The following is a 13988-nucleotide window of genomic DNA, read 5'->3' as shown; positions in this document are numbered from 1 at the left end:
ATTCAGACACACAGAAGTAAAACATCCCCACAATACATCCTAATGTCCCTCCCTCTATCCTGGAGATAATTGGGAAGTAATCCAATTATCTCCCAGGACAGAGGCAAAACTCCATTATACACGTGGGGACACAAAGACAGCAAAACACTTTCAAATATGCAAAGGTACATTTTATACATAAAATACAGACATGTCACATATCCCCAGATAGCTGGGATCTGAGCGCACATAACTACCGAATAGCGCTCAGATCCTATACACACAGTTCAATTGCCATGGAGCCAAAGTCTTTAATTACACGAATAGGCTCCATGGCATAACTATCTGGGTTAAAACAGTCGCATAGAAAAAGTCCTGATTAATCCAGCGTTCGGCTAAACCGCCACGAATAGAAGCAAGGAGGCTGACGGCTCAGCGGTGTTTGAGCAAATAAGTGTCCATTTCCAGTTCCATAGTTTGGGCGCTGAACACCGCTGGCCGTTCGGGACTTTAAAATGGCCACCGCCACGTGTTCTGCAAACGAACAAAGGCCACCCAGTATTCGTCAATTAAGCTGCGGTTAACCGCAGCTTCTGGGAGGTCAATTGATGGCACACTCCAGCTCCCAGGTGGTCCAGTCATTCGTTTGTTTGTTCGGTAGCTTGAATCTACCAACCGCCGGGCAGAAAGGCACGAATGAGCCTTTTCTGCAGGGGAAAAGAAAGCTTCTTAACATGGGGCCATAATCCAGAGGCAACAGGCGGGCAACCAGGATTCTCCAATGCAATGTGGCGAGATTGGTCTCATCACAACCTGTAAGTCACGGAAATGCATGTCTACGTGCCTGATAAAGATGAATGTCTGTTCTGATTTTACTTAAAGGGTTACTAAAACCAGCATGACCACGTCAGTGATTTGAAGTGGTCATGGTGGTAGGAGTCAGAATGCGCATATTTTTAATTGTGTGTTGGCTGTCTAATGTCAATCTGTACATAAATCACAAATCAGCGCTGACAACAGACATAGATCTTTTACCCTTGCAAGGGGAAGCTAGTTCTCCTCACCCTTCCACATTGTGCTCCCCGCCACAGCATAGCTCTTTGTTTAATAAAAATGTTTTAAAAAGCTCTCTTCCCATTACCTCCCTCTGCCGTGTCTAAACTTGCACATGCACTTCAAGCAGGAAATTGGACCAATCACAGGCTTCTCTGTAAGAAGCCTGTGTTTGGATCCTGCAGGCCCTGTGATGTCAGGAGGGTGCCCGCAAGAGCCGCACCGGGAGCAGGGGGAACTTTCCCACAGTGCCCAGTAGGGCTTATTACGCTGGAAAGGTCCTCCCTCTCAGTATAGTTTTAGAAACCCTGCATCTTGGGGAGCATGGAGGCAGCGCGTGAGGGAGCAGTAATCTTCCTGCAGTTCCTCTCTGCTCTCTCATGCACTGTCTAGTAATTCCAGAGCCGGAATATGATGTCACTCTTACCCTGGCATTACTACAGAGAGCAGCCCCACTAGACCCCAGGGAAAAAATATTAAATGTTAGTTTGAGTGTGTGAGAAAATATATGTGTGAGTGTTTCTGTTTAGCTACCTGCCCCTCTCCGATCGCATGAGAAAGATATTTTTATTCTCCTTTTTTCCCATGCCGTGACCGTTTTGCAACGACTGGTCACACCTGCACGGCTGAGATGATCGATCTTTATGATCTCAGCTAAGATATATGCCAATCAGCATCTCCTCATTCACAGAGATGCATTGAATTAATGCATCTCTATGAGGAACATTCAGCACATCCATGCAGAGCTTGGAGAAGCTGAAAGTGGGCGCTGCACACTGCAGCTCTGACCTAGGACTTTAGTGACTGTCACTAGAGGTGTTACTAAGCGGCAATCTTCTCTCTGAAAAGTCTGCAGGGACAGGCTACAGACACCAGAAGAACTATGTGCTGTAGTGGTTCTGGTGATATATAGTGTCCCTAAAGAATTGCATTTTTCTTGTTGAAAATTAAAGGGACACTATAGTCACCAGAACAACTACAGCTTATTGAATTTGTTCTGGTGAGTAGAATTGTTACCTTCAGGCTTTTTGCTGTAAACACTGTCTTTTCAGAGAAAATGCAGCGTTTACATTACAGCCTAGTGATAACTTCACTGGCCAATCCTCAGATGGCTGTTAGAGATCCTTCCTGGGTCATGGCCGCCTAAAATGCATCCAAACCTTCAGTGTCTCCACCCTCTGCATGCAGACACTGAACATTCCTCATAGAGATTCATTGATTCAATTAATCTATATGAGGAGATGCTGATTGGCCAGGGCTGTGTTTGAATCATGCTGGCTCTGCCCCTGATCTGCCTCCTTGTCAGTCTCAGCCAATCCTATGGGGAAGCATTGTGATTGGGTCAGGCTACCACTTCTGCTTCTACAATTACAACTTGTTTTTCTGAGGCAAACAGCATGCAGATCTACAGCTTCAGGCTTGAATACAGGAAGATTTTGCTACATTTATGGAGGCATCAGGGGCCCAGGGGGGCTAGATAGTGGTTTTAACACTATGGGGTCAGGAATAATGTTTGTGCTCGTGATCTTTTAAACTTTGTTAGTTTAAAAAACAACAAACAAAATAAGGTCCTCTAACTTTTTTAGCTGGCTACTAGATTCCAAACAAATTTGTCAATCCCTGACTTATTATATATAATTTTGTTCAGGAGAAACAGGGCTTTCATTTCACTTCAAATATTCATATATGAAACGTAATTTAACATGAGTAAAATCATTTTTAATTCTGCATGGCATTTTAAATGTGAATGTCATAATACGGTTTGCTTTTACTGCAATAAAATACACATATTTGTATTCAGCGATGCCTACCGAGTACAACAGTACCCCCATGTATAGGTTTTATAGTTATTTTGAAACGTTACAAGGTCAAATATAGCATGTTACATTTTTCAGTTTATACAAATTGAAATTTGGCAGACAGGTGATGTTGCCTTTGAGACCGTATAATAGCCCAGGAATGAGAATTACCCCCATGATGACATACCATTTGCAAAAGTAGACAACCCAAGGTATTGCAAATGGGGTATGTCAAGTCTTTTAGTAGCCACTTGGTCACAAACGCTGGCCAATGTTAGCATTCATATTTGCTTGTGTGTGAAAAATGCAAAAAACAACTACACTATGAAAAGTGTTCATACTGTAGTCTATAGCAGTGTTTCCCAACCCAGTCCTCAAGGCACACCTACCAGTCCAGGATTTAAGGATTACCCAGTTTTGTCTAAGGTGTTTTTTCTTTTTTTTTTCTAAAAACACCTTAGACAAAACTGGGTAATCCTTAAATCCTGGACTGGTAGGTGTGCCTTGAGGACTGGGTTGGGAAACACTGGTCTATAGTATATCACTTTGTGTATCCCTGCAGTACCACAGTAAGACAGAACAAACGAGTTAGAATGTCACTTTATCCTTGCCTTTATTTCTAGCCTTGAATGATATCTATGCCTGGTACAGTGCCAGTTTTAATGTTATATAGTGTTACTGTCAATTTTTTTTATATTTTTAATAAACCTACTCACTGTAGAATAATGGACATTAAATTGTTTGGAATTCTGTGGAATGCAGTGAACGTTAAAATTTGCATTCTCATATTTGCATCATAAATTTATTTAAAATACACCGCCGAATTCAGATTTAGTGCATAAAACTAGACTGAGATATATTTTCTAAACTCAAGAGCAAGAAAATGTCAGTTACCCTATTTCCATGTTGTCTTTCATCACAGTGCTGTTATTATGGGTTATGACATGCTATAAGGCAACTGCATTTACTTATTTGTATTATTTTTAAAAATATTAAAAAAAATTTGTTTTGTTTTTATGCAGGTCAAAGTATTTCAGGACATGTTCCAGGGGAGAACATTTTACTATTGAGGTTAGTGCTTGCAAATAGTTTTTTGTACATCTACGATGCTCTTTCTTTGAAAATGTTTATCTCTTAAATATCTTGCATAAATGGGTAAGAGTCACCATAAAATTTGCTGAATACTTTGATAAAAGCTGCTCTTACACACTTTATTATTTAAGAAAAGGTCACCTATTCGGGATACAATTCAACTTGGTGCCAAAAGTTCTTTTATAAAAGAAAGGGCATATGGTCTTTAAAAATTATATCATGACATGACCTAAAAGCACATAAAATTTGTTTTTTCTCTTCATGTGTGAAATATTTACATTATAATGGAATTACTGTATGGTGACCTTTTTAAAAACTTGTAGAGATAAATAATATTTTTTTTTCTTTTTCTATGCATGTTTTCCTACTGAAATAATTTTGAAAGGAGCACTAACACGATGGTGCCCTAGTTTCAATTTAGGACCCCCAATGCAAGGGTTAGAAAGGTGAGTTTACTTACCTTTACTCCCTCGCAGTGCTGGTCTCTGGCATGCCCCTCCGCCTTCTTGGCTGAGATTATCGAGAACAAGGATCTAAGCCAATCCAGTGCCTTCCCATAGGAAAGCATTGAGAGGTTGTGTGAAAGCTTGGCAAAATGCCATGCTGCACTAATCGGATGGTCTCATAAAGGACCATTGGGGACCTCATGTGCATGTGCAGCAAGTGCTGCACACTTCAAATTTCACTATAAGAAAGCATTGAATCAGTGCTTTGCTACGGAGTCTACAGTCACATGACAGTTTTAATCTCTTACTTTCTAATAAACAATGTTTTACATTGGATGATTAAACCTATAGGACCACTGTACCCAGACCACTTCATTCAGCTAATGTGGCCTGGGTGACTTTAGTCACAATGACACATATATGTTTTGCTATGTGTATGTTCGAATGCAATTTTTGTCTTTGTCCACTCCCCCCAAGCGGCATCCAGCTTCTGAATTTTCAGATCCAGGAAGCACAGAGTGCTGCTGGGCAGGGGCAGCTGATTGGCTGAGAGCGGTGAGCTGGCACTCTCAGCCAATCAATGACTCCCCCAAAACTATCTTGCAAAAGGTACGTTTCTTTGCAAGACAGTGTTGTGAATAGGGAGTAATTTATTGGCTGAGAGCGTCAGATGACTGCTTCCGTAAACTGAATATTCAGAAGCCGGATGCCACCTGGGGCGGAGTGGAAATCGCCGTTGGAGGCATCTTTGGGGTAGAACCATCCAGAGCAAGATTATATTTTATTATTGTTGGAAAAGACCCCCTGGCAGAGAATTAAAGCTGAAATCTGATGGAATTTAATTTCTCCAGTTAGCAATCAAAAAACAGAAGTTGTAGACAACACACAAACATATGGTGCAATAAACAAATATTAAATAACGAGCAGAGAGTGAATACAAAATACTTACAAGGTGGAGGGGTCGGGGATTCCAGGGCACTTCTGGTATCATAACCAGTACTGTCGGATTTATATCACGAGCGCCTCTAGGCACATAATTCTCAAGTGCCCCCCTCCCTCCCACTTTCAAACGAAAAAACAAAAACAAAAAAAAACAAATATATATATATATATATATATATATATATATATATAACCATTTCCAATATTATACAAATTGTTGTATACACAAACATATAGAGTGAATGTGTGTGTGTGTTTATGTATATATATATATATATATATATATATATATATGTGTGTGTGTGTGTGTGTCTGAGTGCATGTGTTTCTGTGTGTGTTTGTAACAGCATGTGCTGTACCTTGTGTAACATGTATACACAGTTTAGGTAATAGCATATGTTGTAGTTTGTGTAGCAATATGTGCAACAGTGTAGGGCAGTAGTAGTGTTTGTGTGTGTGTGTATACAATCTGGAAAACTGAGCTTTGAGTAGCTGAGCTGTGTGCGTGTTCAGTGTGAGTAGCTGAGCTGCGTGTACAGTGTGAGTAGCGGAGCTGCATGCACAGTGTCTCCCTCCTGCAGATCACAGTGTTTTATCTGAGGGGGCGGTTTCATGTACTGGTAAGGCTTTTCAGACAGACTGGCAATGTGTAAAATAAAAACAGTATGTCTTCTATGAGTTTACCGAACAGTTTGATTCATCCTAAGTGAGGAGTGGAACTGCTCTTGAGGATATGCTGCTAATCCCATAAAACTGCTGTAGAAGGTGCAAGTATCTTATTGTTGACTTTTGCATGGAGAAATAGCTAACTTCAGTGGAAACACCGTTGCCTATTCCAGGTTTAAAGACTGTAGTGGAAGTAAGGTTGTTTGTCTGGCTGGTATTACTGACTTGCTTGTTTTAGCAGCAAAGCAGGATAACTTCATAAGGAGGTGTGAGTTGCAAGCATACAGCTGCTTCAATATGCCACAATATATAAACAAAAAGGAGGAATTCTACACTTTTATCAAAATCCTGGTGCAACCAGACCTGGGGTTGGCTGCCCCTACCGTAATAGTTGAACAGAATTGTGGTCCAGACACTCAAGGATCAGTTAAACAGCAGGTTTATTTTGGAAAGGTGAGATCGAAGCATTGAACTTTTCCAAATAAATCTTCTGTTTAACTGATCCTTGAGTGCTTGGACCACAATTTTGTTCATTATGCCACAAGACATATCTAAACTTTGATTCGCTTTATGTAAGTTTCAAACGTTTTTGTGATGAGTTCTGCAATAGCCATCAGATTAGGCCTGATTAAGTTAGTTTCCTGACTTCAGAATGAGAGGTTACCATTTGGGTACAGTACTAATTTAATGTATCTTGTTGATATACAATCTAGTAGTACTTGACTTGTGTTCTGAAAAACTTTAAATGTCTACTTATTCACAACCTTCTTTTTCACCCAAGTAAATCTTTATTATTTATCTGTAAGCTATCTTTGTATTTCAGGCAAAGTGATCCATCTATAATAGAACAAATATTATTAGTAATGTATGCATTATTGTGTGTGATAATCCTGCATGGTTGGATTTTCCACTGAAGTGGAGGTATAATATTAACAATTTTAGGATAAGTTCTGAATAAATGTGTAATCATTTAAAATGAATTGCTATATTTGAAATCGGTTGTAGAAGTGCATAGTAACAAAATTCTATGTTTCATTCCAACAGTTTGAAAATCTTGTAGAAAGTGATGAGGTGAGTAGAACTGTCTCTCATATTATTTCAGCATTACATTGTCGGGAACCTGCACCTTTTATATTATGGAATTTTCAGTGTTTGAAATAAATACTATAATTAAATTCTCCAGGCAGGGCATTGTTTGGTTGGAGTTATACCTACGAACAGTATTTTGCAAATAATGCTTTATGCTGTCTATCAAGTTATCATTCTGTGATTTAATTCTCTTTAACAAATGCAACATCTGTTACTTTAGTTTGTTTCTGTAGTTTTAAGTTGAGCTATTATCAGTAAACAAATGCACCCACTGCTATCTGTGTGCAGTGTCTTTAATGTTTTAAAACTACTTGCTCATGCTGGAAGAGCTACATCACTTACCTATTTCATAATGCACAATAAGCAAGTGCTTTGTGAAATTAGGGACATAGAGTAGCCTAGGGGGCAGAATGTAAAATACTAAGACACTTACGGTAAAGAGATTAAATTACAGATATTACCATTATTATTGTTTATAAACCGCCAACAAATTCTTCTTAGTTTTTTTCATGTTTCAGCTAAATACACTGCCAGATTAATGTTTGTACACTATGCATAAACTCCTGATTACTTTTTCAACAGGGGGAAAGTCCAGGAAGTAGTCAAAGGTAAGCACTGGATGAAAAAAATGCAGTGGTGATAGTCACGGTTTATTTTAGAACATCTTATATTGTTTGACCCCTTGATTTCATAGTTTGTTTATTTTTTGTCACAACATGATTTTTGCATGTTTTGTTAAATTTATTAATGCTTGTTCAACTTATGATGTACTCAAACATATAATAGACTATTTCTGCTTAAGGACAGATAGGCCTCCCTTATGTTTTGATCTATTTTGGAAGCAACATACTTTTGTTTAAATGCAAGAGTTTATTGGCATTGCCAAATAGGAAATAACTGCCTTTCAAAGCCTGTATGAGAGAGATGGCTGTGAAAGTACTGGCTGTGTTAATTAAAGGTAATGTAGAATGTAACTCTAAGACACATTTTGTATTGGTGAGAATCATGGGAGTTTGCCCAAGGCATACTGAAGGCAAGTATACCCTAACCTAACCCTATATACCAAAACCCTAACCTAACCCTATATACCAAAACCCTAACCTAACCCTATATACCAAAACCCTAACATTAAACGTAACCCTAAACCAACCCTAACTCTTATGCAGAGCTAATCCCTCCGCTGGTCTCATCTAATGCTGAAAATCTGGATCTTTTATGACCACACAGCAATTGGTTTCAGCAATCTTCACAAACCAGTGCCAATCAGTGTCTAATGTGACTTGTAGAGAGGCCCAACTTGGGTCTTTTAAAGCCCCATTGTTCTTCCGATCATTTGTGAGTAAGACTTATCTCATGAGAGCTAATGTAAGCTATCAGGAGCTTACAGCTCTCTCTTCTGGCTGCGGGCGGGGATCGGTGCCTGGTAAACTCCAGGTAAGAAGTTAAAACGTTACTAAACTGTATGACTACTATTTGGGGGACGTCAGGGCACTCCATAACAACTACAGTCCACTCTAAGTGTTCAGTATATACTTAAGTGAAGTTTAAAGGAACACTATAGTCCCCTAAATTACTTTAGCTAAATAAAGCAGTTTTCGTGTATAGATCATTCCCCTGCAATTTCACTGCTCAATTCACTGTCATTTAGGAGTTAAATCACTTTGTTTCTGTTTATGCAGCCCTAGCCACACCTCTCCTGGCTATGATTGACAGAGCCTGCATGAAAAAAAAAAAACTGGTTTCACTTTCAAACAGATGTAATTTACCTTAAATAATTGTATCTCAATCTCTAAATTGAACTTTAATCACATACAGGAGGCTCTTGCAGGGTCTAGCAAGCTATTAACATAGCAGGGGATAAGACAATCTTAATTAAACAGAACTTGCAATAAAGAAAGCCTAAATAGGGCTCTCTTTACAGGAAGTGTTTATGGAAGGCTGTGCAAGTCACATGCAGGGAGGTGTGACTCGGGTTCATAAACAAAGGGATTTAACTCCTAAATGGCAGAGGATTGAGCAGTGAGGCTGCAGGGGCATGTTCTATACACCAAAACTGCTTCATTAAGCTAAAGTTGTTCAGGTGACTATAGTGTCCCTTTAAAAAATTGTAGATTGAATCCACAGACAGTACATTACTCTGGATTGAATGGAGCGGCTGCACGCGCAGCCACCCTTCATAAATCCATTCCTAGAATGTAGGTACATGCAAGATTTTGTGGGATAGGTCTGTGACATTTGGAGACAGTTTGGCTGTTTGTTTAGACACTCACAGCACCCTTACATGCAACCATTGCTATGCCAACAGGCCTAGGAAAGTCTAAACCACAAAATGCTCAGTAACTTTTCATCTGTACATGTGCTAGAAATGTGGATATCACATCTATATGAAATGTTATGCTGTTTAAAATGGCATCAGCTCATGTTGGACATGTTTGCTGCAACTTTTTTATTATTTATTTAATGTTTTATATAGTTTGAACCCCTTAAAGGACCACTCTAGGCACCCAGACCACTTCAGCTTAATGAAGTGGTCTGGGTGCCAGGTCCAGCTAGGGTTAACCCATTTTTTTTTATAAACATAGCAGTTTCAGAGAAACTGCTATGTTTATAAATGGGTTACGCCTTCCCCCAAATCCTCTAGTGGCTGTCTCATTGACAGCCGCTAGAGGCGCTTGCGTGATTCTCACTGTGAAAATCACAGTGAGAGCACGCAAGCGTCCATAGGAAAGCATTGATAATGCTTTCCTATGCGACCGGCTGAATGCGCGCGCAGCTCTTGCTGCACGTGCGCATTCAGCCGACGGGGCGGAACGGAGGAGGATCGGAGGCAGAGAGCTCCCCGCCCAGCGCTGGAAAAGGTACGTTTTACCCCTTTTCCCCTTTCCAGAGCCGGGCGGGAGGGGGACCCTGAGGGTGGGGGCACCCTCAGGGCACTATAGTGCCAGGAAAACGAGTATGTTTTCCTGGCGCTATAGTGGTCCTTTAAGGACCAAACTTCTGGAGTAAAAGGGAATCATGACATGTCACACGTCATGTGTCCTTAAGGGGTTAATTAATCTATAAAACTATGTACACAACTGAATAAATAAATTGTGCTATTTGCATAGAAACAGTATTCATAATAAAATGACAATAGTAACGCCAATGCACATAATGAAAGAATAATACTGGATTGAGGGTTTTGTTAGGTTAAATAGACTTAGGAAGAGACTCTAGCTCAATTGTTTGGTGTCTGCAGTGTGACACAGGTACAAATAGTTTAACTTTTGCTAGATTACAGGTAGTTAGCAGATAAGACGCTGTTGATAGTTGTTGCCTGCCAGTGTCGGACCTATTTGGTTACGATAGAGGCTATCTCTGTGGCATCGCATAATTTAATGAGTGATCACTTAGACATCTCCGGTAATCTTTTTGACCTATAATTTCATGCTTGAACAGCTTTTGGTTTAGTGGTCATCTGGATCTGTACCATTCCATAGTTGTACACAACAGGTCTTGAAAGAACAACAGAGATATGACCTTAAGGTGGTATGGCGTCTTATTCCACACAGCAGACATCAATGACCTTTTGTCTTGACTATTTTGGAATCTGATGATGATATTGCTGCTCACCTCTGCCGTAGAATGAATTGGTTTAGTAATGTGATGGCACCCATCCAGGATCATAGTTTGTTTGTTTAACTGAAAGTAGGTGAGAGAAAGTGGGTCAGTTCAGTAATGTTCACTCATAGGACACCCCGCTGAAGTTTTCCTGCATCGCTTGTCCTTTATGGCAGTTAGGCGGTTAAGCGAATGTGTCGGGGCCAACTGCATATCTTGCATCGAGTGCTCAAACGTGGAAATCCTATCCTCATGAGCTATTTTAGTCACCTATGTAGTGTGGAGGCGAGTGGATATTCTATTCACCTTTTTGTGGCGCAACTCTGACAGGAGGCTCTTTAGCGTCTCTTCTGTCACCCGGCAGGCTGGTTCTTCTAGCAGATCTAGGTGGCTTGTGTAGCGAGCGCCTCCACCTCCTGAGCCTGAGGAGTAATCCGATGGTGGCACCATGACAGGCATCTGGGAACTTTGCGGTCTTCTGAAGAGTGTGTTTGTCTGCCTTGAGAAGTATTTTGTCAGCCCTGCACTCTGTGTTGCTGCATCCCATAGCAATTTTGGGCTGGTTATTGTGCTGTATTGGCTTATATTTAGGGCTTTTAGCATAGGTGTTCGAAGGTAAGAAAATGTGCATCCGACATGAAGGCTGCTGGCTCCGCTGTGATTGCTGCAACTTCTATCTGCAATACATTTCCAGCTTTATTTTTATAATGTTGTAGTGACCCCTAAATAATTTAAATTCATACAAACGTTAATTTCAGAATATGTGAAGCTTATCTAAAATGCATTCAAGTCTCCTTTATGATTATGTTTAAATATCCTTGATAATCATAAGAAGTAATAATTCTTAGTATCATGGCCTTATGCAAGGTTACTCAATAGCATGTGATCTAAAGGCCACCCAGATATAAATCTTAATGACTTGTTTCTAGCAATGCAATTCTTTGGCAATCGATTATTAAATAACATTTTGTATTACACACAGCACAGCAAATTAGTTATCCGAAAAATTTAAAAACATCTCTGGAAACCCTAAAACTCTATTTCAACTAAAAATCGTGAGTGAGTGTGAGTGGTTCAATTGTCAGATATTCACTGATTATCATGAAAATGTTAAATTTTTTGAGGGAATCCTTAAAGCGGCTCTGTCACTTCTTTTAAATCCCTCCTTGACTGCCCTGTTTTTTTGGGGGTTTTTTTTGGGGGGGGATGGTGTTTAAAGACACTTTTTTGCTAAATTATACATAAGGTAACATGGAGACCACTTTTTCTTATGTAGAACAAGCAGATTGGCAAATGGTTGGGCTTTAGTCAACCTCCAGCAGTCTTTTTCAACTGTGTCATTGGCTGTACTCACCTCTTTCTAGCGTGGCTTCACAAGGTCTTAGCATGAATTGGGAATGCACGTAATTTGAAGTACATGCCAACTATGGGCAGATTATATTAGAAACTTGAAGATGGCACCTTTTGGACAAGCTTCAGCTTAACTTGCAATTTTAGAGGGTTGTTCAGACCCTCCTGGTCTTCTTTCTGGGCCCTGCAAACTTAGAAACTTTAAGATGGTGGAGCCTAGAATTGACCACCTTCTTAAATTATAAGTTTAGCTGCTCCCAAGGTCCACAAATGGTTGGGAGTGTCTCGGCGGTATAAAGGAATGGATCCCTCCGTTCTTAGGTGAGCAATCCAAAAAGTGACTGAACCACTTTAAAGGGATGGGTTGGACCGCTCTGTAAAGTGATCACAGTCATTCTCAGCAGAACCACATCTTGGCTCTTTCTAGTGGTAGAAAGAAAGACCTTAACATGGACTGTGCCCTCTCTCTTCCTAGAATAAAGACCTGAGCTGGACATTAAACTTGGATAAAATTGATTACACTCAAGCCAGAGCAAAAATTTACATAGTCAGATGCTTGAAGTTTAGGTACACCTCCGTCAAAAAAGCAAGTACCTCGGATCTGGCAGCATTTTATACTGAAACACTTTGCAGACCAGATCTTCGCATTACAACCACTTTAGCAAACTAAAATGCTTATACTGGTTCGAGTAACCCTTTGATCCTTACGCATATAAAACCTTTCTGTAAATGAACTCTTCAGCTTTTATTCTTCTATTGTTTTAAAAGTTCATACAGATACACCATCGGCAAAAATGTAGACATTTTAGAGGAACACTAATAATAAAGTGGCATGAGGAAGGCTGAGCGCAGAGAAATGAGATTGATGTGATAGGAATTGTGAATGATACCAAGTGAAAACAAGCCACACAATAAAGTTTTATACTTTTTCTTTTTCTTTCTATGAGTATGCTTGTATGTCTGCTGCTTAGAGCACAGAGCTCATTATGCAGTTTACTTCCTTATTCTGTTTGGATGCTCTTGAAAATATTGACATATCTGTGAGTTCCATAAGTGGCATTACTAAACGGGTCTAAAGGGTCTGTTTTAAAGGAAGACTCTAGTGCAGATTTACCAATTATTTTTAAAACCTTCTGAAAATAAGACATTTAAATGTGTGTTAAAGTTAGAGCATATCTAAACCCTTACCTGAATATGCGTTTTTGTTTTTTTGCATTTTCTTTTAGGTTTTTGTTGCATCTTATTGTGCACCCAGTGCTATACAGTACTTAGCTGGTATTTCCCATACAATAAATTGTGGAGTAAGTAATGCACTCACAAACAAAAGTGTAAATCAGGCCTCTCACCCCCCTGGGGTATATGTAGTATGGGACTTGATAGTAGATCCAGATATCAGAATGTCTTCAGAGAAATGGGAAAAAAATGGGAAAAAAAAGGACCATGCAAAGTGAAAGTACGTATAAAAATATCAAAAGAGAATTTATTGGTTACACTTACAGACATAAAGTGGTAGTAAGCATGTCTCCACTCTCAGTGGAACTGGAAGGCAGAGTAGAAAATACCAGACACAGATCCAATCGGAGTAGCAGAGTACAGGAACAATAAAAGGACTATAAAACAAATAAAATCAAGAAACAGTCCGAAAAAGTTCAATATCCAACGCGTTTCGTCCGTGGTAAATGGAGGACTTCTTCAGGGATATGAGTAGATTCGAATATGTGGGAACTTTTATATCCAATTCAATCTTCCTTGATTCCGTTCACCGGCAGCGTGTGTTCCACATTGGAGCGCAGAATTGTACTTCCTGTGGAACACACGCTGCCGGTAAACGGCATCAAGGAAGATTGAATTGGATATAAAAGTTCCCACATATTCGAATCTACTCATATCCCTGAAGAAGTCCTCCATTTACCACGGACGAAACGCGTTGGATATTGAACTTTTTCGGACTGTTTCTTGATTTTATTTGTTT

The 13988-nt window shown here is 39.7% G+C and overlaps 1 protein-coding gene across 2 annotated transcripts in view; it reads left to right on the top strand.

Annotated features, from left to right (window-relative positions):
• Positions 1-13988, top strand: part of AP1AR (adaptor related protein complex 1 associated regulatory protein) — a 42941-nt gene that overhangs the window by 7714 nt on the left and 21239 nt on the right. For both annotated transcript variants that reach the window (XM_063458346.1, XM_063458345.1), the window contains exons 2-4: positions 3854-3902; positions 7022-7048; positions 7649-7674. In XM_063458346.1, the coding sequence (XP_063314416.1) occupies positions 3854-3902; positions 7022-7048; positions 7649-7674 (102 nt within the window). The remainder of the gene's footprint in view (positions 1-3853; positions 3903-7021; positions 7049-7648; positions 7675-13988) is intronic.

Source organism: Pelobates fuscus, chromosome 6 (assembly GCF_036172605.1).
Source record: "Pelobates fuscus isolate aPelFus1 chromosome 6, aPelFus1.pri, whole genome shotgun sequence".
Taxonomy (NCBI): domain Eukaryota; kingdom Metazoa; phylum Chordata; class Amphibia; order Anura; family Pelobatidae; genus Pelobates; species Pelobates fuscus.
Note: the sequence above shows the minus strand (reverse complement) of the source record. Positions and strands in the feature narration are given on the sequence as shown.